The sequence below is a fragment of the Populus alba genome, chromosome 1 (assembly GCF_005239225.2).
Source record: "Populus alba chromosome 1, ASM523922v2, whole genome shotgun sequence".
In the NCBI taxonomy this organism is placed as follows: Eukaryota; Viridiplantae; Streptophyta; class Magnoliopsida; order Malpighiales; family Salicaceae; genus Populus; species Populus alba.
Window position 1 is genome coordinate 54,329,836 of NC_133284.1, and position 27,195 is coordinate 54,357,030.

At 34.0% G+C, this 27,195-nt stretch overlaps 5 protein-coding genes across 5 annotated transcripts; 3 read left to right on the top strand and 2 right to left on the bottom strand.

Annotated features, from left to right (window-relative positions):
- On the top strand, window positions 1-3,461 carry LOC118037703 (subtilisin-like protease SBT5.4). Its single transcript, XM_073404667.1, has 12 exons — window positions 1-84; window positions 176-321; window positions 414-511; window positions 659-823; window positions 937-1,039; window positions 1,194-1,731; window positions 1,855-1,952; window positions 2,067-2,312; window positions 2,416-2,530; window positions 2,624-2,837; window positions 2,929-3,081; window positions 3,187-3,461. The coding sequence occupies exons 1-12, from the start codon at window positions 1-3 to the stop codon at window positions 3,459-3,461; spliced, it is 2,235 nt and encodes a 744-aa protein (XP_073260768.1).
- Window positions 3,462-10,384: 6,923 nt separating this feature from the next.
- On the top strand, window positions 10,385-13,952 carry LOC118037658 (subtilisin-like protease SBT5.3). The gene is made up of 10 exons (XM_035043706.1): window positions 10,385-10,462; window positions 10,744-10,874; window positions 10,950-11,047; window positions 11,218-11,596; window positions 11,683-12,220; window positions 12,356-12,453; window positions 12,564-12,809; window positions 12,910-13,024; window positions 13,104-13,317; window positions 13,414-13,952. The coding sequence occupies exons 1-10, from the start codon at window positions 10,385-10,387 to the stop codon at window positions 13,950-13,952; spliced, it is 2,436 nt and encodes an 811-aa protein (XP_034899597.1).
- Window positions 13,953-17,445: 3,493 nt separating this feature from the next.
- Window positions 17,446-17,852, top strand: LOC140955342 (pentatricopeptide repeat-containing protein At2g34400-like). The gene is made up of 2 exons (XM_073407826.1): window positions 17,446-17,651; window positions 17,690-17,852. Exons 1-2 carry the CDS (start codon window positions 17,446-17,448, stop codon window positions 17,850-17,852), a joined length of 369 nt encoding a protein of 122 aa, XP_073263927.1.
- Window positions 17,853-19,621: 1,769 nt separating this feature from the next.
- On the bottom strand, window positions 19,622-23,715 carry LOC118037704 (uncharacterized). The gene is made up of 8 exons (XM_035043779.2): window positions 23,503-23,715; window positions 23,264-23,410; window positions 23,039-23,179; window positions 22,751-22,813; window positions 22,527-22,667; window positions 21,834-21,983; window positions 21,596-21,745; window positions 19,622-21,503 (listed from the first exon to the last, which is right to left on the bottom strand). Exons 1-8 carry the CDS (start codon window positions 23,642-23,644, stop codon window positions 19,753-19,755), a joined length of 2,685 nt encoding a protein of 894 aa, XP_034899670.2. The 5' UTR covers window positions 23,645-23,715; the 3' UTR covers window positions 19,622-19,752.
- Window positions 23,716-24,236: 521 nt separating this feature from the next.
- On the bottom strand, window positions 24,237-24,614 carry LOC140955345 (cuscuta receptor 1-like). The gene has a single exon (XM_073407828.1). It carries the CDS (start codon window positions 24,612-24,614, stop codon window positions 24,237-24,239), a length of 378 nt encoding a protein of 125 aa, XP_073263929.1.
- Window positions 24,615-27,195: the final 2,581 nt, after the last annotated feature.

A 27,195-nucleotide genomic window follows, 5' to 3' on the forward strand; every position in this document is an offset into this window, starting at 1 on the left:
ATGAGGCTCTCAATGTTCTCTCCTTTGGCTCTTTCTATTCTCCTCCTTTATATGTTTCAGGCTCAGAATTGTGCTGCCAAAAAGGCAAGATTGTCTCCTTTTTTGTTGCTTTATATGTAAATGCTGTTGATCTAAGCTTGGTTATGGGATTATTAATGCCTTTTTGTTCATGCAGTCTTACATAGTTTACATGGGAGAATCTTCATTTCCCCCATCATCATCATCAGGAGAGAAATCGTTTTCGGAGTCATCGTTGACAACATTAGATGTTAAAGCAATGACAAAATCACACTTTGATATGCTTGGAACATACTTAGACAGGTTTGTGCGTTGTCGAAAAGCGTTTGAAAATTCTCTGGCTAATTTATATAAACAATCAAAATTTGTACATCAATGCTGTATTTCTCATGCAGCAAAGAGAAGGTTGAGGATCAGATGCTTTACTCTTACACTAGATGTATCAATGGTTTTGCTGCAGTTCTCGACGAAGCTCAGGCTGCAGCACTTAATGGTAAGAATGACAATCCTGTATTTATTTCTCAAGCTTCAAATGCTCTGTTTTGCTCTGCTTCTTCTCTGTTTCATACAACTTTGTTGCAAATTTAAGAGGATTCCAGGATCAAATAGGTTAATTGTTTCATTTTTTACCAAAGTGTAGATAATTCAGGGGTGGTATCGATTTTTGAGAACAAAGAAAACAAAATGTACACAACACATTCATGGGATTTTCTTGGATTTGAGAAAAATGGAGTACCTTCTCTCTACTCGCTTCAGAAGAAGGCAAACTTTGGAGAAGATATAATTATTGGAAATCTGGACAGTGGTAAGGCTATGTCCTAGGATTTATAAGAGAAAAATTGCTAACCAGGTCCATGTTGTTTTTTGTCACCTGTAACACTCCCTTACATTTTGTTTGGTTGCATGCCATTGATCTAGGTGTATGGCCGGAATCTAAGAGCTTTAACGATGAAGGGATGGGTCCTGTGCCATCAAAATGGAAGGGGACTTGTGATGATGGAGGTGGAGTAACTTGCAATAAGTCCGTTCCCTTTCTCTTCTTGATCAATTTTTCCAAACAAATTTAAGACCTGAACATGTTTAGATGTCGAAAAGGACGGTAGAGTAGGTATCATAAGTGGATGTGCACATTTCCATGAGGTTTTTTTTTGTTGTTGTTGTTGTTGCTATACCAGAAAGCTTATTGGCGCAAGGTACTTTAACAAAGGTTTTGCTGCTAACAATGGCCCTGTACCAGAAGAGTGGAATACTGCTCGTGACGATGCCTCAGGCCACGGGACCCACACCTTATCAACTGCTGGTGGTAGCTATGTTCCCGGAGTAAATGTTTATGGTGTTGGGAATGGAACTGCCAAGGGTGGAGCGCCAAAAGCTCGTGTAGCTACTTACAAGGTATGCTGGCCTTCCGCTAATGGTGGATGCACCGATGCTGATATCTTGGCTGCCTATGATGCTGCCATCTCCGATGGAGTTGATGTGATCTCAGTGTCACTGGGCTCCGACGTGCCTATACAGTTTTATGAAGATGGAATCTCCATTGGCTCCCTCCATGCCATTAAGAAAGGCATTCCAGTGATTGCTGCAGGAGGCAATAATGGACCAAGTGATGGATCCATAACAAATGGGGCTCCCTGGTTGTTCACGATTGGTGCTAGTACAATGGATCGTGAGATTTTCACCACTGTTACGCTTGGCGACAAGAAGCTTTTCAAGGTATTCTTTCGAGGAACTAAAATTCTCAGCAGAATGATGAGGCAATCGCCATGAGTTTTCTAGGATCTACTATTTATGCTCATCAAGGTATTCAGTGGTTGAATGACCATTTTGTGAATTCAGGGAAAAACTCTGGCAAGTAAAAACCTGCCGGATGGAAAATTATATCCACTAATTAACGGTGCAGAAGCAGCGCTTGCCGAAGCAACACCTAGAGATGCGTAAGCAACCGCTCCAATCTACAAATATCAGAATTCAGAAACGTGTAACATCAATATAGTGTGCAAATCACTAGGTTGGCCATGGTAATAATTTGCAAGGAATTGATTGTGCAGACAACTATGCTTAGATGGAACACTTGATCCCAACAAGGTTTCTGGGAAAATCATACTGTGCCTTCGAGGACAAAGCCCGAGGCTGCCGAAGGGGTACGAGGCTGAGCGTGCTGGCGCTGTTGGGATGATATTAGCTAATGATATTATATCTGGCGACGAACTTTACTTGGAAGCTTACGAGCTCCCGTCTGCCCATATCACTTACGTTGATGGTGAATCTGTCATGGAATACATCAAAGCAACCAGGTAACAGCTCTTTTATCCATTTCACTTACTCCCTTTATCTCAATTTCTGTCAGGTTTAACGCCATTATAGACTTATACGTGCTCCTTATGCCAACTGAAATAGAAATCCTACAGCATCAATTAGCCCTGCAATTACAAGTTTTGGAGAAAAGCCAAGTCCAGCAATGGCCAAATTCTCATCAAGAGGACCTAGTAAAATTGAGCCAGCAATACTTAAGGTTAGTTCAGCTTCACTAGCAAGTCTTTGGCTTCTCCATAAACTATCACATTTATTTTTCTGTTTTATGCCTAATGAACAGTTCCAATTGCAGCCTGATATCACCGCACCTGGGGTCGATGTAATTGCTGCCTTCACCGAAGCTATAGGGCCATCTAGAAGACCATTTGACAAGCGCCGGACTCCTTACATGGTGATGTCTGGCACTTCAATGTCTTGCCCTCATGTTTCCGGCATTGTTGGCCTTCTTAGAGCTATCCATCCAGATTGGAGCCCAGCCGCTCTTAAATCTGCAATCATGACAACAGGTACATGCTTGTTATCAATATAAAGTAGGAAAGCGTGCAGCATGTTGTTCCAGCCCTTGAGAATTGAACCGGATTTGGTTTTTCCCCGCAGCAAAAACAAGCAAGAACAAGAAGAGAATGCTTGATTATGATGGACAACTTGCAACCCCGTTTATGTATGGTGCTGGACATGTGCAGCCAAACCTGGCAGCAGATCCTGGCCTAGTTTACGACACAAACGTGAATGATTACCTAAGCTTCTTGTGTGCCCATGGCTATAACAAGACCTTGCTGAACGCATTCTCAGATGGACCTTATACATGCCCTGAGAATTTTAGTCTCGCTGATTTCAACTACCCTTCAATCACAGTTCCCGATCTTAAAGGCCCGGTAACTGTTACTCGCCGGGTGAAGAACGTAGGGGCTCCGGGAACATACACGGTTAGCATTAAGGCGCCGGCCAAGGTTTCAGTAGCTGTTGAACCTTCTAGCTTGGAGTTCAAGCAAGCTGGTGAAGAGCAACTTTTCAAGCTTACTTTTAAGCCTATAATGGACGGCATGCCTAAAGACTATGAATTTGGGCATCTCACATGGTCAGATGGCTTGCACCGTGTCAAGAGTCCTCTTGTAGTGAAGCATGTGTAGATGGGAATGGGATTATTGCCCACAATCCTCGATCATCTCTTTGTAGATCATACTAGATTGATGGCTCGTGGTTCACCGCGGGGTAGGCCAATTTCTTTGCAATTGAGAAAAACAATGTCAAAGCATTATCATTATCATTGTATTTTAAAGAACAGAAAAAATCAACTACCGGATAGAAAAATAACTTAAAAAAATGAAGATCGTCAAATTTGATGGATCAAACTATAAACTAATAAAATTAATAAAAATCCATTAAAAAAATTAAAAACAAAACACTAGTAAAACCAAGCGAGGTTGTCAAAACCTACAAACAGTATCATGTCAAACCTTAAATATTGAATTGAAGTACAAAATCGAAAAGAAAAATCAAATTCACAAAAGAATTCAAAACATAAAAAAAAATTAATTTTCAACGAACTCAATAATAAATGATGAAATTTCTAAAAATAATTAAAAACAACTGAAGTGAGCATGATCCAACCATTAAAATTTGTGATACGGATCATGAGGTCGGATCACAATGTAAAAGGCTAATAAAAAAATAATTTTCAACGAACTCAATGATGATGGATGAAATTTTTGAAAATAATTAAAAATAACTTAAGCAAACCCGATCCAACCTTCAAAATTTATGACATAGATCATGAGGCCAAATCATAACATAAAAAGCAAACCAAAAAAATAATAATGTAAAATTCTAAACCAATCAAAATAATTAGGGATAAACATGAAAAAAACAAATTTAAAAAAAAATTAAAAATTTAGATTTGAAAAGGAAGGGAACCAAATTTGACATAAAAAAACCACAAATGATGAAATTGAAAAACTATTTCAATTAAGAAAATGATAGGAACAACTAAAAATAACAATCAAAAAAATGAGAACCATATTTGATATAAAAATAAAATGTCAAGGGATGAAATCCAAAGACAAATTAATTCAATAAATAATTTAAGACCAAAAACATCATAATTAAAAGAATGAGAACCAAATATAATATAAAAAAAGTGTAAACGGATGCAATGGAAAAAATAATTAACTTAATAAATTATCCAAAACCAAATACATTGCAATTAAAAAAATGAGAACCAAACTTGATATAAAAATAAAGTATTAAGGGATAAAATTGAAAAAATAAATTAACTCATTAATTGATTCAAGACTAAATACATTGCAATAAAAAAAATAAGGATTAAATTTAACTTAACAAACAAATAGCTGGATTTTTTTTTTTTTTTTTTTTGCAATAGACAACATGTTTTTCTAGGTGGACAAGGGAAAAAGAGGGAGGAATGGAAAAGGTCCTTGTCAACGCCCCTCAACGTGCCACTGCAAACACATGCCTCACCACGATAACAAAGGTGATGAGGTGCATTGAATGCCGCCCCTGACGGTGGCATTCAGCGTTATATGGGTGCTGCACGCGCCACCCGAATTGTGCAAGTAACGCCGACAATTTTTTTATTTTAAAATTAATTTATATATATTGAAACACCAAATCACCTCTAACCTCACAAAAAAAAAAAAAAAAAAAAAAAAACCATACAAATAAAATGATATTGCATTCATAGTATAGAGAGTTTATTTCTTAAGGATATTTAAGTAATTGACATGAATAAAAAATATAAAAAAAACCCGAAAATCCCCTGAACCAATGGAATTTTTTTAAGGGTTAATTAGTAATTATACTATATAAAAAAAACATGAAAATACTAATCAACACTTTTTTTTAATATAATTATTGATAAGTTCCATGAAAAAGATTTATATGCCACTCAAACTAACAATATTTGTCAAGCAAAATCAACCTTTCATTGTGGATTTACACCGTGAAAATGATACTTATTTTAGTTTATAGTTAATTAATTGGAAATGGTGGAAGGACAAGAGATTAAAAGTTTAACAAAGAGAAGATGTTCATTGTAAATAAAAATTTGTGTATCATTCATTATTTGTGTTGAAATTGTTTGATGATTAATACAATAATTAGAGAACAGAAATCCACTCTCTTTGTAACCATATCAGAATTTTTTATATCTTATTTTAATTAAAAAAACATATCAAAACCTTAATTAGTGATAGCAAAAATAAATAAGTTTTATAATGATAGTTCTAAAAAATTAATAATCACATTTAAAAATATTGGAAAATACAGATCATGGTTATACAAATGTTATTTAGATCTTATAAATGATAAGTTCATAGATTTCTCTCAATATATTTTAGAAAAATCTCAAACAAGTTAGACTCATATGAAGGTTTTGTGGAAGATGTTTTACTATTTAAAATTGAACATTGTGTGGATAAAACTATATTTTCATGATTTATCAAAAATAAAAAAATAAAATCTACAAAAATTATGAAGAAAGTTTAGAAATTTATAGAACATTGCACTTCTTGTTTAAGAAGAAAACATTAAGCTTATAAATTGATTTTTTTTTCTTAGAAAATAATTATTGTTCCCTTCTTACTCCACCTACTATCATCTCTCAAGCCATCATATGTGGCAAGTGATTAGTACTTAAAAGTGTATTTTTATTAAGGTTTTATATCATTATTTTGCACTTGAAGTATTAATAACTCCTTAACAAAAACATACTTTATAATAACAAGTTTGATACTATAAGATACCTTTAATTTATGATAAATGTTCATCTTAAATGCATGCTTATCACATAAATCAAAGGATTGATTGATGAGTTTAACTACTGAAATTTAAAAGACAAAGAGATGGCTAAACTTAGAAAAGAGATGATGGTTTAGTCCAAACTGGAACACTGTTAAGTCATTGGGTCATATCTAGAGTTGTAGATCTTAGATTTAGGTCTACTCTATATGGATGGAAAGATAAGACATAGGCCTAAAACTTTCATGAGGATTCCAAGATTTAAAAAGGTTGTTTTCAAGTCCAAATTGTAGCAACAACGGAGAAGTTTGAATATGTCATGCAGCCCAGACACTGTTCAGTTTTTAGCCCATATCTCAAGTTCTAGAAGTTCAAATGCCCTCAATTTTATTTTTTTTGGAAAGCTAGGAAAAGTTCCTAAAACTTTCATAAGTTAAGTATGTTCAAATCCTGACGTTATTAATGACGTTTTGTTCAAACAAGAAGATAAGAATTGTCACCAAGTCAAGATATGGCCACCCACTCAACAATTAGTCATCAAATTAATAGTTCCAAATTTTAGCCTATAAAAGAAGGCATTTGCCATGCATTTAGGCATCTTGATTTTCAGATCAAGATCATTCTCTTTATTACTTTCTTTATATTTTTGTAATGTTTAAGTTTTATTTTATGTTATATTTTCCTTAATCTCTTGTTTATACTTTTATTTCCTTTACTATACTTATGTTCTTATGTTGTTTATTTATGTTTATGTTCTTCATTATGTTTAGCTAAGTTTATTATGTCAAGGTGAAAAGGTTTCACTAATGGTGTTAAAATCATAGTTTTGAAACCCGGCCCGGCGGGTCGACCTGGGGCTGGAACCGGGTCAGGTTGAAGAAAAAATGGGGGAAGGAAAAACTTAGCATGACCCGACAAGACCCAGCTACAAATTCGTTGACTTTAATTTTTTTTTTTTACGAAAACGACGTCGTTTTGATTTAAAAAAAAACTTTTTTGACCCGGCCGACCCGGTGTGTAATGTTTTGAAATTAATAAGATAGGATATTACAACAAAGCCCTTGGAGGCTTAAAGAGAGGGTATAAATAAATAAGGGCATTGTAGTAATTGTATAAAATAATAAATATAAATAGAAAAAAGAAGAAGGAAAGAGTGATCTGAAAATTTGAAGAACAAACTGTGAGAGAGAGAGGGAGGAAGAAGAAGAAGAAGAGAAAAAAAGGAAAATAAGGGAAAAAGGAAGAGATTTGGAGGAAATAAGTTAAAAGGGTAAGATTTATGGTTTAATGTGTATAATATGTTTTAAGTAAGCTTTAATTTGATTTTGATTTAAATAAGGGTAAGAATGTTAGGGTTTTGAGAATTTGTGTTTGATTTAAATTGATGAATTAATTTGAAGGTTATAAGGTTAATTGTTGTGGTTAATTGATGATTTAGTTGATTATGGAAGATTGTGATGATTTTGAGTTATAGTTTTGTTTGAATGGTGAAATTTGAGTTAAAAATCAGGGGAGAACAGTGGGGTTTCTGTTAAAATTCTGGATTGGAGGTTGAAGATGACGAAAATTCAATTTGGTCCCTCAATTTACGAAAATTGCAGTTTAGTCCCCGAACTTTGGAAAATTGCAAATTGGTCCCTGGAGCATATTCCGAGATTCTGAACAGAATAACATATGAATTATGGGCAGAATTACTGTATAGATAAGAGAATTTAACACTTTCAATTTGGTCCTCCAATTTGACAAAAATTACAATTTGACCCTAAAAATTTGGTAAAATTCCAGAATGGTCCCTGAAGCATAATGATACATCCTGGACAGAATTGAGGATTAATTGAGGTCAGAATTTTAGTATATTCATGGATTATGAAAAATTTTAGTTTGGTCCTCCATTTGATAAAAGTTACAATTTGACCCTAAAAATATGATAAATTCCAAATTCATCTCTAGCTGTAATATTAGCTTTTGCATATTAGTTTGATGAATAATTAAGGGTTATTTAGTGAATTATTACCAATTTTATTAGTTATTTTTATTATGGATTAGATTTCGGGAAAACCGTTAGATTTTGGGTTTTTGAGAAAATTGACTAGTTAGTTCGAAAACCATATAGGGTTATGGAATAGACCCTTAGTTAAGTGTATTAAATAGGTTAAATGTTCTTTCGAGTCATTCTTGAATATGTCTTCTTTGTATTAAGATAATCCTGATATTCTATCGGCGGGACGTCAGTAGGATTTTCTTCAGTGTCTGTTTTTGGCTTCTGTTTGCTTTTGAGTCAGGTGAGTGGATAATTTTTCATATGCATGAGAAATAGTATAAATATTTGATTTGTTAATATGAATTGAATCATGCTTCTTGATAATATATATGTTGAGTATTATCCTTGTTATGATAAAGCATGATCAATTATTGAATCTGAATTCTTGATATGAACCAACATATATTTTGAATTGACTTCTGAATTGATAGCTCCTTATTTGATTGATGTCATGAGTTGAGCTTTGAGATACGAATATGTTTGTTAGATTATGATTATGAACCTATGGTATGTCAGTCAGAATACACATGCTAACAGGGTAGTGTTAGTCTTTGTGCACATCGTATCTGAACCCTAATTGGTTGGGGGAGTCACCAACCTGTGTGGACTGATCATCCCACAGTACGGAGCTTCATGCTCATTGCATTTTGATTTTCTGACGAGCTTTACCATATAATCTTCTTGTTATGGCCTATTTGAGAAACCTTCCAATAAGAACCTAGAGCCATAATTGTATATATATTCTCATTGCTGTATTACCTCGTGTGTGTGTATTGAACGTTATCTACTCACTGAGTTGTTGAACTCACCATCTCATTACTTATCCTTTTCAGGCTTATAGTTTGATAGCAGGTCATTTTTGTTGAATCTTCCGAACCTGCTTTTTGGTTGTAAATTGTACCTTCCTTTTATGCCAAGTTAGTGCTCCAAAACTATGAATTTATATGAACTCTTGTATTAAGACAATCGAATTATGTTATAAAATTAGCTTTGTTGTTAATGATGCGTTGAACTTTGATTGAGTTGTTTTAAGGATTGTATGTAAGTTTGGGTTCGCATAGGTTTGGAACCTTGGAGGAGAACCTTGCCTATGTGCCGGTCATGGATCCAGGAATCCGGTCGTGACACGGTGACCCAGCCAAAACTCGAAACTCGGGCCTTGGACCGAGCCAGGTCTTAAAACTATGGTTAGAATAGGTATAATACAAACTCAACATAGACTTCAATGTCTATATCCAAGAAAATTTGTTATTAACATGTCTTATATTTTGTGTTGTATAACACTTGATACAATAAATGCTTGACACTTTTATAACCAACCGTATGGTATAACCTACACATGTGATATGAAAGGAACTTGATTTGTTGTTAACATAAGTTAGCATCATGAATTCCTGCAAATATTTAAAAGTATAGTGTTACTTAAATAAGATAATTAATATGATCATGGTAAAAATTTATAATAAACTATTAAGGATAAATCATTCGATTGGAACCTCATTTGTGTGTGGTTTCCAGTTGATTAATAAAAAGAGTTTATACTATATTTATTTCTAATAATATTAGTGGATCCTCTAACCTTGACAATTGCTTTGTTATTATTTAATCCTTACATCAATATCCCATAAAATTCTCATAAACTCTTTGTTTTATTAAATATATATTATTTGTAATTTATATAGTTCACCTTCTTGTAGTTCGACCCCGGTCTTGCCAAGTTATTTATTACTTCGACACTCCTACAATTGGGATAAGACATCAATCTTTTGATCGTGTCAGCAAGCATTAATTATTTTATAATTTAAATTAATAAAATCTTATTTTATCACCAAACACTATCTCTCAAGACATCATGCATCAAATGATTTTCATTTTGAAATAATAAAAATTGTTCTCGTATAAGAATAACAATTTAAATTATGGGTTTTATAAATATATTATTTTTGCTGAATAATAAATAATAATTATACAATGAATATTTATATAAATACCTAAAATTCCATAAATAAAATATAAATATATAATTATTTTTATTAATAGATAATCGATGGCATATAAATATAAAAAAATTCACTCATGATTACCCATCTTAATCACCTTATATCGGGCTGCCAATCCATAAGGAGGAATAAGTGGAGAAGCAAGAAATTTTCTTGCTACATTTGTTGTCGTCTCTCTCTTTTCTTTTTTTGGAAGAAAGAGTTGTATGAGAAATAGTAGTTGTTTTCAATTGCTTGACAAGTTCTTGCTCAAATAATGTTAGCTTTGTTCCTAAAATCATTCTTATCCATCAAAATTAAGGATTCCATGGCTGTCCACACCAAAAATATAGAAGTAAGATTTGACTAAAAATAAATAGAATAGGCAAAAAAAACAGAGTTTAAAAACAGGGTAAAAATATTGCAATTCTACTCTGAAAGGAAATTTTGCAATTGAGAGAGAAACAATGAGGCTCTTAAGGTTCTCTCCCTTAGTTCTCTCTGTCCTCCTCCTTTATCTCGTTGAGACTTGTGCTGCCAAAAAGGCAAGATTGTCTCCCTCTTCATTGCCCTACATGTAAATGCTATTGATCCAAGCTTAGTTGTGGAATTATTGATGCTTTTTGTTTCATGCAGTCTTACATAGTTTACATGGGAGAGTCTTCGTTTTCCCCATTATCATCAACTGGAGAGAGTTCTTTTTCAGAATTAGATGTACAGAAAATGACACAATCACACTTTGATCTTCTTGGATCATGCTTGGAGAGGTTTGCTTTGTCGAAAAGTTACTGAATTCGATTAAACAATCAACCTTTATTCATCACTGTCACCTTCCTATGCAGCAAAGAGAATGTCCAGGATGTGATGATTTACTCTTACACTAATTGTCTCAATGGTTTTGCTGCATACCTCAATGAAGCTCAAGTAGCTGCCATGAAAGGTAAAGAAATACAAATTTGTATCTATTTCTCTGGCACGTTAATTTAGTTTCGGATACTGTATTTTGCTCCGCTTTTTCTCTGTTTATTCTCTATATCGTAAGACTTTGTTTTGAGTTTTTAAAAATTCCAAGATCAAATAGGTTCATTGTTTCTTTCTTCGCAAATGTAGGTAATCCGGGAGTGATATCGGTTTTCGAGAACCAAGAAAGAATATTGCACACAACACATTCATGGGAATTTATTGGATTTGAAGCAAATGGAGCACCTACCCCCAATTCGCTTCAGAAGAAGGCAAACTTTGGTGAAGGTGTAATCATCGCAAATCTTGATACCGGTAAGATTCTGTCCATGAAGCTCCAAGGGAAAAATCTTAACTATGTTCATATTGGTTCTTTGCCAACTGTAATACCCTCTTACATTTTTTGGCTGCGTAATATCACTATAGGTGTATGGCCAGAATCCAAGAGCTTTAATGATGAGGGAATGGGCCCTGTGCCATCAAGATGGAAGGGAACTTGTCAGGCTGGAGGTGGATTTAAGTGCAACAAGTCAGTTCTCTTTCTCTTCTTGATCAAGTTTCTCAAACAAACTGAATGGTGTAGATTTTGACGAAACATTTTTTGTGCTATGCCAGAAAGCTTATTGGTGCAAGGTACTTCAACAAAGGTTTTGCTTCTGCAAGTCCTACTCCAATCCCTACAGAGTGGAACACTGCCCGTGACACCGAGGGCCACGGTTCCCACACCTTATCTACAGCTGGTGGTAGCTTTGTTCCTGGAGCAGGTGTTTTTGGTTATGGGAATGGAACTGCTAAAGGTGGATCGCCAAAAGCTCACGTGGCTGCTTACAAAGTATGCTGGCCTTCAGATAATGGTGGATGCTTTGATGCAGATATCTTGGCAGCTTTTGATGCTGCCATAGGTGATGGAGTTGATGTGATCTCAATGTCGTTGGGTCCAACTCGTCCTGTAGAGTTTTTGCAAGATGGAATGGCAATTGGCTCCTTCCATGCCATCAAGAAAGGCATTCCCGTCGTTGCTTCAGCCGGCAATAACGGACCAGTTGCTGGGTCCGTAGCTCATGGGGCTCCCTGGTTGTTTACGATTGGTGCTAGTACACTGGATCGTGAGTTTTCAGCCACCGTTACTCTTGGCAACAAGAAGCTGGTCAAGGTATTCTTTTCTTGTAAAGGACTAGGATTATCTACCATAATTGTCTGTCATTAAGCCTATCAGTGGTACTAAGCCGTTAAAATATTGTTGAAACTTGGAACTAAAACACATTTAATAACCTTATTCTCGTTTCAGGGATCAAGTGCTGCAAGTAAAAGCTTACCAGCTGGGAAATTCTATCCATTGATCAATGCCGCAGAAGCAAGGCTTCCTACAGCATCATCTGCAGACGCGTAAGCAACTACTCTAATCTACAAATATCATAATTCAGGAAGGTCGAACATCTATGTAGTTTGCAAATCAGTAGGTTAGCCATATCATTAATTTGCATGAAACTGTGCAGTCAACTATGCCAGAATGGAACACTTGATCCCAAGAAGGTTGCAGGGAAGATTATAGTATGTCTTCGAGGAATAAACAGTAGAGTAGTAAAAGGACACGAGGCTGAGCTTGCCGGTGCCGTTGGGATGATATTGGCAAATGATGAAGAAAGTGGAAGTGAACTTTTGTCCGATCCTCATGTGCTCCCTGCTGCCCAACTCACGTTCACTGATGGTCAAGCTGTAATGGAGTACATCAAATCGACCAAGTAACGATCCTTCTTTTGTTCTGTTTTTCACAGCTTGCTCCCTTTCACCTAAACAAACCTATTGGGGACTTACACGTGCTCTTTATGCACATTGAAATAGAAATCCTACAGCATCAATTAGTCCAGTACACACAGATTTACGAGTCGTCCCGAATCCTGTGATGGCTGCATTCTCATCAAGGGGACCTAGTCTAATTGAGCCAGCAATACTCAAGGTTGGTTCAATTGCACGATCTCTTGTCATTCATCGCTCTCGATATGAACTATCCGTTATTTTCCAATTCTCTCTTGCAGCCTGATGTCACTGCACCTGGGGTTGATGTAATCGCTGCTTACACTGAAGCTATGGGGCCATCTGAGCTACCTTTTGACAAGCGTCGGACACCTTACATCACCATGTCCGGCACTTCAATGTCATGCCCTCATGTTTCCGGCATTGTCGGCCTCCTTAAAGCTATCCATCCAGATTGGAGTCCAGCTGCTATTAAATCTGCAATCATGACAACAGGTGCATGCTTTTGATCAATTTAAACTGGCAAAAGTCTGCAGCGTGTTGTTATAGCCCTGCTAATTGGACCGAATTCGTGTTTTTTTATCTGCGCAGCAAAAACAAAATCTAACTCCAAGAAGAGAATACTCGATGCTGGTGGCCAACCTGCGACACCATTTGCATATGGTGCAGGACATGTGAATCCAAATCTTGCAGCAGATCCTGGCCTCGTTTATGACACCAACGTGATTGATTACCTTAACTTCTTATGTGCCCGTGGCTATAACAGTACCTTCATAATAGAATTCTCAGGTGTACCGTATAAATGTCCTGAGAATGCTAGCTTGGCTGAGTTCAACTATCCTTCAATCACAGTACCTGATCTCAATGGCCCAGTAACTGTTACTCGCCGGGTGAAGAACGTGGGGGCTCCGGGCACATACACAGTCAAAGTCAAGGCACCACCTAAGGTTTCAGTGGTTGTTGAACCTTCAAGCTTGGAATTCAAGAAAGCCGGTGAAGAGAAGATTTTCAAGGTTACTTTTAAGCCTGTAGTGAATGGAATGCCGAAAGACTACACCTTTGGGCACCTGACGTGGTCAGATAGCAACGGCCACCGTGTCAAGAGTCCTCTTGTGGTGAAGCATGCGTAGATGTTCATTGTAGATGACAATTTCAGTACACACAACTGTGCTTTCATCTATAATCTTCCCTCTGATTCAATTCAATTTTTCTCACTCCATTACTTTTCTTGTTAATTTTCCCCTACCATGAATTAACAACATCCTAAAAGGAGTGGGGGGAGTATTGTTCACCTGCACACACTAATGGGCACAAAAGATTTTCTTTGCCCATGAGTTTTTTTTTTTTTTTCCCGTCCCTTTTCTTCTTCTTTTTCTTTTTTATTTTGCCTTTTAGAGGCTTAATTGAAGGTTCATTTAACTAAAATTATTAAAAAAAAAAAAAAACTGAAAGATGTAGAACCAAAATGAAACACGCGGATGAGATGGGTGATGTTTAAAACTTCTCGGTGAAATGTTTAACTTAGTTATCATACTTTTCAAATTATTCAAATTGATTCCCTCTTATTTTCAATGATTTAGAAAAAAAATCACTTTTGTTCCATAACATCATTTTATTTATTTATTTTAGTTCTAGGTTCGAGAGAGAAAAGAGAGTCATTGCATTCTAACGGTAGAAAGAAAATCATTATTGATATCGATTTCGACCATAAAAACAGTTAATTGTAGTGTCAGCGGGTTTTATTTAGTGAGGAGAGCTCCATTTAAGTGTTTTTTTTTTCACCTTCAAATTACCTACAAAAAATATTTGAGCTTGGAATTTTTGTTTTGCGTTTATTTCAAAATTTTTGAACAGTCTTTTGGGTTTTTAAAGCCATAAATGAGTTTATCTAGATGTCTAGGATGTTTGGGTGTTTTTAGGTGTTTTGTGTCAAAACAATTGATTGAAAAAGGAGCTTGTGAGGCCTAGCAATGTCTAGCTTTTTTTATTCTAATTTTTATTTTTTTTAATTGATACCTTTTTTAATATGCATTTTTTAAAATAATTTTTTGATTTATATTTAAATTAATACATATTCTCTTTGATTTTTTATTTTTTTTATTTAGCATTTTTTAAATAATGGTTATTTTTTAATTATTTTGTATGCATTTAATTTTTGAAGATATTATTCCAATTCATTTATAAAAAATATTTTATGTTTTATATAAATGAAATTTATTTTTAAAAATAAAAATATATTTATTTTTTTGATGATATTTTTAATATGTATAACCTTACATAATATTTTTTTCCTTTTATTTATTAAACACAGTCAGGTCAAAGTCTCATGTTGTTAGGGTAAATATCTTCATCTACAAATCTCTCTTGATTTTTTTGAATTTCATCTTTATTTATTATTAATGATTTTTTATTTAAATAGATGCATGTATAGACTTTTTAATTTATACTTTAAAAAATTATGTAAAAAAACACATCAGAAAAGCTTTTATATTTTTTTTATTGGAAAACAAATATCTCATCTGCGACAGAGCATTGGTTAACTAGCTAATACAAACTAGAGGAGATCCTTTAAGACCTAGTTATAAGACTCAGTCTGACGTGAAGGTCAACCTAATAACATCGATCTCACTGATGGCGAGGCTGCCATTGCCTTCATCATCTCCGCCAAGTAAGGACTCCTCCATCCCTTTCACTTGCTCCCTTTCTAAAAAATCTTATGCGTGCTCTTTATGCTTATTGAAACAGAAAACCTCCAGCATCAATTAGTGAGATCCTTTAAGACCTAGTTATAAGACTCTGCCACAGAGCATTGGTTAACTAGCTAATACAAACTAGAGGAGATCCTTTAAGACCTAGTTATAAGACTCAGTCTGACGTGAAGGTCAACCTAATAACATACAAGCCCGGGACCGACCCAAGATGAGTTAATGAAAAACAAGGTTTTTTATTGAATACAACATCATTTCAAGCATTTTTTTTCCTTAACAAATTAAAAGAAATCAGATCAGATCTTATAACTATACAATTAGATTTATTTTTATATCATATTTGGATGATGGTGCTTAGTTTTTAACTCAAGGAAAAGATGGTGACATTTCTGATGATGAAGGAATGGGCCCTGTGCCATCGAGATGGAAGGGTATTTTTTGGTTGCATACCATCTATCGACCGCTGGTTGTAGCTTTGTTCCTGGAGAAAATGTTTTTGGTGTTGGGAACGAAACTGCTCGAATCTACGAAATCAGAATTCAGGAATGTAGAATATCTACATGGTGTGAAATCACTAGGTTTGTCTCATTAGTTATTTGCATGAAATCGCAAGAAGGTTACCGGGAAAATCATACTATGCCTTTGAGGGCTTGGCGGCACGGTGTCAGGTTCGGGCCATGAGGCTGAGCTTGCTGGTGCTGTTGGGATGATATTTGAAAATGTTAGAGAACATGGGAATGAACTTTTAACCTATCCTCAAGTGCTCCCTGCCGCCCACATCGATCTCACTGATGGTGAGGCTGCCATTGCCGTCATCATCTCCGCCAAGTAAGGACTCCTCCATCCCTTTCACTTGCTCCCTTTCTAAAAAATCTTATGCGTGCTCTTTATGCTTATTGAAACAGAAAACCTCCGGCATCAATTAGTCCTGGAAATACAGATTTGGGAGTGAATTCAAATCCAGCAATGGCCAAATTCTCATCAAGGAGGCCTAATTCCATTGAGCCAGCAATACTTCACGAAACTGCTCGAATCTGCTGCAAGGTTGCAACCAAACCTTGCAGCAGATCCTGGTTTGGTTGAGCCTAAAATCTCGACATTCATTCAAGTTTTCCTGCTTGTTTTTCCACATTATGAATATAAATCCGACATTCATGTCTGTGGAAAAGCTGGAGTTGTTTCTGAATCTATTACAGAAGGCTGCCTGCATCGTACTGGATTTAGCTGGAAGTGAAAGAGTGGACAAATCAGAAGCTGTTGGGCCATTCAATCTTTTCCTTTGAAGTAGTTTTCCTTGAGAAGGAACGATAAAAACATTGAAAAGTAACATTTTCCAGCCATTGATCTCATCAGCAGACAACAGCTCAAAGTCTCCCATTTGCCAAATTTTACGCAAGGAGATTTAGTCGAATTCTTCAACCTCTTTTAACATCTTGGTTTAAGGTTTAAATCTTAATTAGTTCAAGAATCTCTTACCATATTTTCTTAATTATCAAACCTAGTCTTTCATTTTCAACTTGAAGATGTGGATCAGCATTAACTAAACTAAATCAGAGCATTTGTGAATACAAATTCAATGGGAATTTAATATAGAATATCACAATTGAATAGCTAAATCTGATATTTTTCTTGTAGTTAAAAAAGTTTTGATTAAGTCGAATTAGAATATAATTTAAGCTAAATTTTATAAAAATAAAAGAATAATGCTAATTGAGAAATTAGATTAATCAATGACCCGAATAATCAAAAACTCGTTATGGTCCAGTGATAGAAACTTGAGACCAAGAGGTTTTCTCCCCTTATAGTTTTAAGTCCGAGTCATATGGTTACTAATATGATAACTACTAAAAGTTTATATGGTTATTAATTTCAGAACCCGTGAAATTAGTCAAGATGCACACAAACTGACCCGGATATGTGGGGATTGGTCCCAAAAGTCGAGCATTATTCTTGCATGGTTGATCTTTGTGCACGTGCAGGACTTCTGAACAAAGCTTGGGACTTGATCAAGAAGATGCCTGGAAAACGAGATGAAATTGTGTTGGGGTCATTGCTTGGTGCCTGTCAGAGGCGTAGAAATGCAGATGTTGGTGAAAGGGTCATTCAATTGTTTCCAGAGATGCAATTATCTCATCTAAGATATATGCAAATATGAGAAGGTGGGATGATTCTGCAAAGATGCGGAAGTGTGGTGTCTCTAAAACCCCTGGCTGTAGCTGGATTGACGTTGGAGCTCGTGCTCATGAATTTCATGCTGGTGGCAGCTTACATCATCATTCGGAGAACATATACCAATTGCTGAATGAGGAGATGAAGAGATAAGGTTACATTCCAAATATCGGTTGCATATAGAGGTGGAAAAGTTGAAAACTCGGTGGCCTCCTTCAGCCATTGAGCAGTGCATTCGGAGGGATTGTATCTTCTGGTTGATGACTACAGCCAAAATGTTGAATGATAAGTTGTGTTCTTAAGAGCTTGAGCAAGGATCTCTATCTTGCTGATAGAAATGTATAGTTTACCCTCGCATGAGTATGTTTCTGTAGAATGAAAATGGTTGTTGGATTGGTACATGCATTTGCTGTAAAATAATGCAAGTTCATTGCGGAAAGAATGCTAAAACTTTTTTTTTTTTTCTTTCAGAACTTAAGGAGGGAATATTGGTGGATTGAAATAAAATGCACTTGACACCTTTTAAGTTTTTAAGGGATGCCATAAATCATCATTTTCAATAGTACTCTAAGCCATAATGTTGTTTAGTTTCTGAACAGACTTCACTTGGAATCTGACAAAACCCAATCTACGATTAGAACTTGTGCAGAAAGTGCCTCATAACGCGACTCCATATCTATTTGTCTTTCCCTAGTGGGACCTTGTAATTTCAATAGTTGATGTAAATGCAGTGTAAAATGTTTTTAGGCCTTCATTGTAGTTTCCGCTTGGAAACTAGTTTCTATAAAAAATAATTTTTTTTAAAGGTGAATTATTTTATTTTTGTTTTAATTATTACTTTTTAAGTTTATCTAATATATATTAAACGTTAAATGTAATTATAATACAATATTGATGAGCCCTTAATTAGACCCATCCAAAGCTAGCATTTTCATCGTTACCAATAACATGATATTTTGTTGACAATCTTAAGAATTGAGTTATATACATTTAAATGCAGTGTACTCCATATTGTACTTGTTATGATCCTTGTTAAATCTTAAGAATTGAGTTATATAGCATTAGGGAGACTTCATTACAATCCTTAGCAATGATTGTGGAGAAGTGAAAAATTAATAGCATTCCTAGTGAAGTCCCAAGTGTTCTTGAATCAAAGCTCCAGGTTAATTTGTTCTCTCAACATGCAGCCTTGTACAAGATTAATAAAGGAAAATATAGTGAAAGACTTCATTATATTTTCCTTTATTAATCTTGTACCAAGAAAACTGGAAAAAGGGCTGTGTTTTCCATGTTTGAAACCACTTTCTTGGAAAGTGGTTTCTCGTAGTGTATCAAATATAGAAAAATTGTTTATAGGAAAGTGGTTTTCATGAAACAAATAAGGCCAGTTTAGTTTTTTAATGCTCCCTTGTTTGCTTTCTGAACTTTCTTCTTGCTGTGGCAATTGCAGCTGGAAATATGATAAAGCTAAAGGACATGCTAAGAAGAGAAGAAATGCATTTTGATTTGTCAGTGTTTTAAGCAAGTGGAAGTGGAGGTAATTAAAGATTCTAACAAGAGACTTAACTTTATTTTCATATATTCTTTCACCAGATATTTGTCATTTGTCAGTCTAATTGGATCTGTTATTCTTGTAATTCTCATTTTCTAGTTTTTTTTAGAGGAAGTTTAATTTTTTTTTCTTTTTACCTTCAGGTGAAAGCTAATCATATCAAATACAAGGTTTTCTAGTTTTTTGTACATCACTTTTGGAACATATTTTTGGAATAAATTTGAATTGATATTTGTATTGTAATGTATTCCCTTTAATATTAAATATTTTTGGATATTCGTGTTGTAAATTTGAATTGACCATCCGTAACTATCAAGTAATAATGTAATATACAAGGGAAGTAAAAACTCATGGAATTGAAAAGCCCTCGCTATATAAAAACCCACAAAACCGAATGGAACTGTATAAATTATTACAACATCGCTTGAGCATGCCTTTAAACATGTTTAAATCTTAAAACTAGAATACACAACGATGCACCAAGTCTTGGTACCATCAAGGCTATGAAAACCTAAACTTTGATAAAATGGGAAGGTTGTCCACTAGAAAATAATAACAATTGTTGATGCTCACCTCAACAAAGTGAAACCATGCTCGTCGCCAATATGGATTTATATGCAAAACTGCACCTATCACCAGCAGCACCATGATGTATGCAACCCAAAAGGTCACATAAAAAACCTCCATATCCATGAAGCCACCATTATCTTCATTGTTCGTTGAAGTTGGTGTTGGGGATGGTGATGGTGGCATAGCCGCACCACATATTTTGGGTAGCGGTTCTCCACAAAGAAAAGGGTTGTCTTTGTAGCAGCTCGCCTCAAACGTGGCAAATTGTGCAACTCTCGCAGGAGTCTTACCGGACAAATTATTGTGAGCCACACTAAAAACTTCTATAGAAAATAGTTCAGTAAGTCGAGGTGGGATTTCTCCATCCAGTTTGTTGTAGGAAAGATCCAAGCTCTCTATTTCCTTTAAGTTTGAAAATGTTGGTGGAATTGGTCCGGTCAAACTGTTGTGTGAAAGGTTCAATGCCTTGATCATACTAAGGTTTCCAATTTCAGGAGGAATCTTTCCGGTGAAATTGTTGCATGAGAAATCAATTCCTATGAAGTACCATATATTGTTGCCTCTATAAGAAAGGGATACATTCTTTGTTGTAAACTCGAAGGATTGTTGTGAATCATAAGAATTGTATAACGGTGGGAAAGGATGAGTAGATATCATCCAAGAGAGGATGTTACCAGAAAGGTGATTATGAGAAAGATCAATCAAGGTTAATTGGTCCAACCTGGATAATTGAATTGGGACTTCACCTTCAAGATTGTTATAACTCAAGAGTAGAAATCTCAAGTTAGATAGCTTGTCAATCCATTCTGGAATTGTACTAGTTAAATTATTATGGGAAAGATCCAATGCCACTATCTCAGTAGGGTCATAAAATGCCATTGTGATCGGTCCTTGCAACTTATTTCTAGACAAATAAACATATCTCAAATTTGAAGAAGTGCCGAATCTAGGTGGTAAACAACCAGAGAAATTGTTCCCTGATAAGTCCAAGAATTCAAGAAAAGACATATTCCCTATCCCTTCAGAGATCTGCCCTTGCAAATTGTTGTTGGACAGGTCTAACACTTGCATCGAGGTAATGTTACCCAACGAAAAAGGAATGCTTCCACTGAAACCATTGTCAGACATAAGTAAAACTGTTAACCCTGGCAAACGAGCTCCGATTTCTGAAGGTATTTGGCCTTGGAAATGATTCATAGATATACTTAGGAATGACAAATTCACATGAGAATTCTTTGGCAACAAGAATGGACCCGAAAGAGAACAGTTTTCTAAATAAAGTTGATGTAGGTATGTGTTGTTCTCAATCAACCAATTTGAAAACTCTCCCTTTATTTGGATGTTTGCAAGATCCAAATATTGTAGGCTAAATTGATGGTAGAAGAACTTGGGTAATGCTCCCGCATCTTGTCCACGACCTCTCAAATAAAGGGACTCTAACTGGAAGTTTGGGCTCAGATTATGATCATCTTCTTCTGCGAATATTTCATTACCCGACCCATCAAAAGACTTGAGTTTTGAAAGGTTGTATAATGGGCTCAATGACATAGGAATCTTCAAGTTGTTGGAAGAGAGATCTAGTTGTTGAAGGGAAGTCAGATTCGCCAGACACGGAGGCAAGAAACCATTAAGATCATTGTCATGCATATTCAGCTCTTGGAGATGATTTAAGTCACATAGGCCTGGTTACATTATAATATAGAGAAAATTAAAACTTTGAGTGTCTAATAGAAAATACATAACCTAGAGAGAGAATAAGAGTCATCAACCTTACCTTGAGCTCTAGGTATTTGGCCATCTAGTTTGCAGCCCACCAAATCCAAAGTTTTGAGAGAGGTCATTGTTCCGATGGATTGTAAGATGTTATTATCAAGAGTATTGGAACTCAAATCTAAGTATTCCAAGTTCTTGAGATTAAGTAAGCCTGCTACAGTCAATTAAACAAGAAATTATAATCGCGTAGAAGGAATTAATTATAAAGGCAATGAAAGAGCAAGAGTAATCAACCTTACCTTGGGTTGTAGGTATTTGGTGATTTAGACTGCAATCCTCCAATATCAATGTTTTAAGAGAGGTCATTGTTCTGATTGTTTGGAAGATGCTATTATTGAGAGTATTGGAACTCAAATCCAAGTATTCCAAGTTCTTGAGATCAAGGAAGCCTGTCATGATCAATTAAACAATAAATTATATTAGCGTAGAAGGAATTAAAATTAGAAATAATTTATTACTTATTAATCATGGCTAAAAAAATGAAAAACATCAGTTAAGTGTAGAAATTGTATTGTCCATTTAATAGAAGGTTTTTTTATACATCTGACCCAAAAATAGAAATACACCATTGTTAATTTATTCTCCTCCTAAAAATAGCACTCTCTATATATGAAGTTACCTTTTCATTAAAGAAATTATTGTTTTTTATGGTATCATTTTATTTACATTACATTGAAATAGTGTTGAGAGAGAGGGGGGGCAAAATTAAATTGAAATATTATTTATATTAAATGGATTGTAGAATTTTAAAATAATAAAGATTTCAATTGAGTTAATTTCTAAATTTGAGATTTAATTGTCTCTAAGACTTGTTTAGTAGGTTGCTAAAACATAAAAGAGGAAATCTATAAAGACACCTAATTATAGCAGGTATAGAAAGAAATAAAATGATAAATGATAAGTAATAGTGGAGTTGAAATTTGTTAATTTACCTTTAGAAGGTACAGTGCCATCAAGTGCTCGCAATGACAGATTTTTTAGAGAATGCAGTGCTCCAAGGCTTTGAAAAGAGTGTTCATCTAGAGAACAACCGTCCAGAAACAACTCTTCCAAGGAGCTCAAATTTTGCAACTCTGTTTGTTCAAAAGTAGCAAATTGTATTTTTCAATTAAACCCAAATATATGAACATCACTATATATAATTACTTACTCTCACCTAATATTCTTCCTCTAAAATCATTGCCTTCCAGGTAAAGTGTCGTGAGGTTTGGGAATGATCCTAATAAACGAAGAATACTCAAGTTAAAAATATTATAATTTCATCAAACCACTAATATGATATATTACACTATTATTTTTTTCATATTTTGTTTTGCTTTCCCTTGTTAAGAAAATGCCATATTTTTTAAAAATAAAAATAAATTATAATGATTCCAATTGAGTTAATTTCCTAATTTGAATAGTCAATGAAAAGTAATAGTGGAGTTGAAATTTGTTGATTTACCTATAAAAGGTACAGTGCCATTGAGATTTTGCAATGACAGTTGTTCTAGAGAAGTCAGTGCTCCAAAGCTTTGAAGGGAGTGTTCATCTAGAGAACAACCTTCCATATACAAACTTTTCAAGGAGCTCAAATTTTGCAACTCTGTTTGTTCAAAAGTAGCAAATTAAATTTTTCAATTAAACCCAAATATATAAACATCACTATATATGTACTATAAGTACTTACCGTCACCTAATATTCTTCCTCTAAAATCATTGGATTCCAAATAAAGTGTTGTGAGGTTTGGGAATGCTCCTAATGGTTGTAGTAACTGGAAGCTACTTCCATAAGTTGTGATATTATCCAGCCGTAGAGTTCTCAAGTTGCTTGGACCTGCAAGTTAGTTAGGGAATAAACAAGAATAATTAATATCATCTTCATGATGCTACCAGCCATGTAGGTAATGTGAATGTGTTACTAATTACCTCTTGAGGCTACCAATTTGTTAATATTGTTGCCGCTTAGATCCAAGTACTCCAAGCTGCTCAAAGATTCTTGATATTTATATATAAAAAATAAATGAATACAATACTCATTAATTGTGTTTTTTGAAATTAAATGTAACATATAATCGTGTTAATTAAATTTAATATTTATAAAAAAAATAATATATAAAAAAAACTAACCTTTCAAGTCTGTTAACCCTTCCAGTCTATTATATTCTAAATATAGTGATTTAAGAGACGGAAGTCCCTCCACAAATGATAGAATATTGTTATGGAAACGATTATATCCCAAGTCAAGGTACTTCAAATTGCTCAATTTATGTAACTCATGACCACCTATATAAACAAATAAAGAATAAATTAATTAATACTTCATGTAAAGAACATAAAAAAGATATCATTGGAGTAACTTAATTATTATTGATCAAGAGGCATGTAATTGGTACGGTGACTTTATGTAAAGAGGTTGAGGCGGTGAAAGTGAAAGAAAGAGCAGTAATGATGGCAGTGAAAGTAAGAGGAATAATTGTTACAGTGATGATGTCATGATTATAATATGTTGTGGTGGTATGATTATATTAATAATGTAAGGAATTAAACAACTCCTTTTTACTAAATATGCTTTCTATTTTCTTCCAAAATGATACTAATTAAACAACACTTTATTTGATTAATTCTAAAAAATTAAAACTAATATAAATATTTTGTAATACTTAAGAGAGCAAACCTTTGTTCTCAACCCAACCGGCTATTCTATTATTCCACAAGGAGAGATAGTAGAGTTGTTGGAAAGGAAGGAACAAGGAGGCATTGAAGTACCAATCTCCCAGCTCCTGGTTCCTTACTCTCTCAACATAGAGTTCGGTGACTCGACCTGTAATGCTGTTGCAGACAATACTTTCCCAATCCCACTCACAGCAGTTGGGGTGGGCTATTCTCCAAGAGGGAAGGGAGGTGCCATTGGGATACTTAAGAGAATCTTTGAGGTGCAACAGAGCGATCATCTCTTCCTCCAAGCAGCCAAGAGCCACCCATCCTTGCAGGGAAACCGTTATCACTAACACCGTCAACACCTGAAGGAACAGCCCCATCTTAATAAATATCAACTATTACAATATTAATTGTTGCAAATGGCAGCGAGGAGGTTCAGGCTTTTATAGAGGACTTCACGGACCCATGCCGTGCAAAAAACTGCAAAGCTAGTTGTTTTAAAGAATTCCATAACTTAATGAAAACAATATATCTCAGTAATCTCAATATTTGTGCATTTACCACGTAAGAGGTTATATTACTAACTCTTCAGCAACATTAAGTAAAAGAAATGTTCATCATTCTTATAGCACTCAACATTTTCCATTTTAATTTTAACAAAGTTCAATACGAATCTTTCCTGATTGATTTCATGCACTTTTTTTTTCCTACTAAACACCAGCTTTTTAATATAGTTTTCTTATAAACATTATTTTTTAAAAAAAGTTTTTACAAACTAAAAGGTTGTTTGAGAAAAAAAATTGATACCATGTTTTTTTTTTTAATAATTTTTTTATTTAAAATATTTTTTATTTTTTTATTGTTATAATATATTGATGTTAAAAATAATTTTAAAAATGATTTTTTTTATTTTAATACATAATTCATAATATCTCAATTGATTCATTTAACATTTATCTTTAATATATATAATTTCTTTGTTTTTTTTTATAATATTTTTAATCTGAATATCTTTTAGGAAAAAAATGCATGATGAAAATGTTCACTCGGACCCAACTTATGAAAAAATGCATGATGACACCATCCAACAGACCCATCTCGTGGAAAAAAAAAAAGCAGGATGGCACAGGACGGCAATGTCTCTTCATCCTGATTTTATGATAATTTAAGTGAATAGAATTTTAGGATTTCTAGAAGAATTAATTCTCTCAAATTTTGTCATATTTCCTGTTTTTTTTTTATTATTACTTTGGCTTTCCTTTCTTACTTTTTAATATGTTTTGGATGAGAATGAAATATTTTATATAAATTTTAAAAACAGGGTCCATTAATGGAAAAATGGTTGATGGCAATGGTCTAACGGGCCCAACTCTTGTTAAAAATGGAGAAAAAAATGCCAACATAGCTGGCTAGCATGATATCCAGACACATATACAATATATGATTTTATAATAATTAATTTCATGCGATAATAACATGAAGGATTTTTTTCAATCAAATAAAAAAATTTATTTATTTATCAAAAAATTATTATGAATTTAATATTTTCAATATGTATTTTGAAATATACCACATGAAATGTTTAAATATTTGCAATATGTATTTAGAATTTAATATTAATAATTATATCTTCTTTCGGCTTTGTCATTCTTTCTTTCTCTTTCTATCTTCCATCTCTCAATCCATCAAAATTCATATTACATAGCAATTATAATAAAGCATTTAATTACATTTCCACCGACCCATATCATATCATGGAAAAAATGCAGATGGCATTAATAGTCTCACATACCCATCTTACACGGCAAAATAACTGGCTAGCAATAACCTTTCATTCAATATTTTTCCACAAAAGACTTTGACTTGGGTCAACTTTTCACTTCATTACTTTCATCAAATGGATTCACTCAATTGTCTCTGTAGGTTTACATACCTTATTTCTCAGGCATCAAGAGATATAATTATCAGAATTGTATATTTTAATACTATAATTCATAAAATTATTTTCCTTCTTTCTATATATTTTATTTATGTTATCCAAACCCTGAAATATCTAAGATTTAATTTATTTTTAGTTAATTTTTACTTTTAAAAAAGCATGATAAGTTTTTTTTTTTTTCTTAACACCACTGGTCGCTTCTTTGAATATACATTAGTGTTGATGGATGAAAATTTAAGTGGACGGAATTTTAGGATTTCTAGAATTTGAGGACCCATGCCGTGGAAGAAACTGCATGATGGAAATGTTATCTCGGACCCAACTTATGGAAAAAATGCATGATGGCAACATCCAACGGACCCATCTCGTGGAAAAAAAGAGCAGGACGGCAGTGTACTCGACAGGGCTTTATTCTTCAACCTCTCGTATAATACAGAAGAACTGTGTAAAATTTATATTTTTTTAATTTAATGATGGGAGTTTATATTAAATATTTTTTCTTTAAATTCATGAAAAAATAAATTAATGTTTTTTTACCTTAAAAAAAAACATGATAATAATTATTTTTATTTTTATTTTTTCAACACCATTGATCACTTCTTTGAACATACATTATTGTTGATGAATGAGAATTTAAGTGGATAGAATTTTAGGATTTCTAGAAAAAAAAATGATCTCAAATTTTATCATATTTTCTGTTTTTATTTTTATTGATTTGGCTTTTCTTTCCTACTTTTTAATATTTTTTGGATGAGAATGAAATATTTTATATAAACTTTAAAAACAACACTTAGATTGATTCATGTATATTCTGTGTTACTATTATTTATATAAATGGATGAAGCATGAAAATTATAGAAGGCGATTGTTACAAACTAAACTTTGAAGATGAAATTGTGAAATCTCAAGGAGCAAACTAAAAATTTAACAAAATCTGACCAAGTCGTTTTAGAAGCCAAGAAAAAACATAAAAATAATGGAATCACATCAACATCACTAGCATTATAACCCTTTCAAAAATT

Bases quoted from the DNA above. Each gene is read 5' to 3' on its own strand.
- LOC140955345 (XM_073407828.1), bottom strand. From the start codon at position 24,614: ATGGGGCTGTTCCTTCAGGTGTTGACGGTGTTAGTGATAACGGTTTCC.
- LOC140955342 (XM_073407826.1), top strand. From the start codon at position 17,446: ATGTGGGGATTGGTCCCAAAAGTCGAGCATTATTCTTGCATGGTTGAT. The intron at 17,652-17,689 runs GCAATTATCTCA...AAATATGAGAAG, and splicing joins ATTCAATTGTTTCCAGAGAT to GTGGGATGATTCTGCAAAGA.
- LOC118037704 (XM_035043779.2), bottom strand. From the start codon at position 23,644: ATGTTACATTTAATTTCAAAAAACACAATTAATGAGTATTGTATTCAT. The intron at 23,411-23,502 runs GTAATTAGTAAC...ACTAACTTGCAG, and splicing joins CAAATTGGTAGCCTCAAGAG to GTCCAAGCAACTTGAGAACT. The intron at 21,746-21,833 runs GTAAGGTTGATT...TGACTGTAGCAG, and splicing joins CCAAATACCTACAACCCAAG to GCTTACTTAATCTCAAGAAC.
- LOC118037703 (XM_073404667.1), top strand. From the start codon at position 1: ATGAGGCTCTCAATGTTCTCTCCTTTGGCTCTTTCTATTCTCCTCCTT. The intron at 85-175 runs GCAAGATTGTCT...TTGTTCATGCAG, and splicing joins AGAATTGTGCTGCCAAAAAG to TCTTACATAGTTTACATGGG. The intron at 2,531-2,623 runs GTTAGTTCAGCT...TTCCAATTGCAG, and splicing joins TTGAGCCAGCAATACTTAAG to CCTGATATCACCGCACCTGG.
- LOC118037658 (XM_035043706.1), top strand. From the start codon at position 10,385: ATGTTAGCTTTGTTCCTAAAATCATTCTTATCCATCAAAATTAAGGAT. The intron at 12,454-12,563 runs GTAAGCAACTAC...GAAACTGTGCAG, and splicing joins ACAGCATCATCTGCAGACGC to TCAACTATGCCAGAATGGAA. The intron at 12,810-12,909 runs GTAACGATCCTT...ACATTGAAATAG, and splicing joins GAGTACATCAAATCGACCAA to AAATCCTACAGCATCAATTA.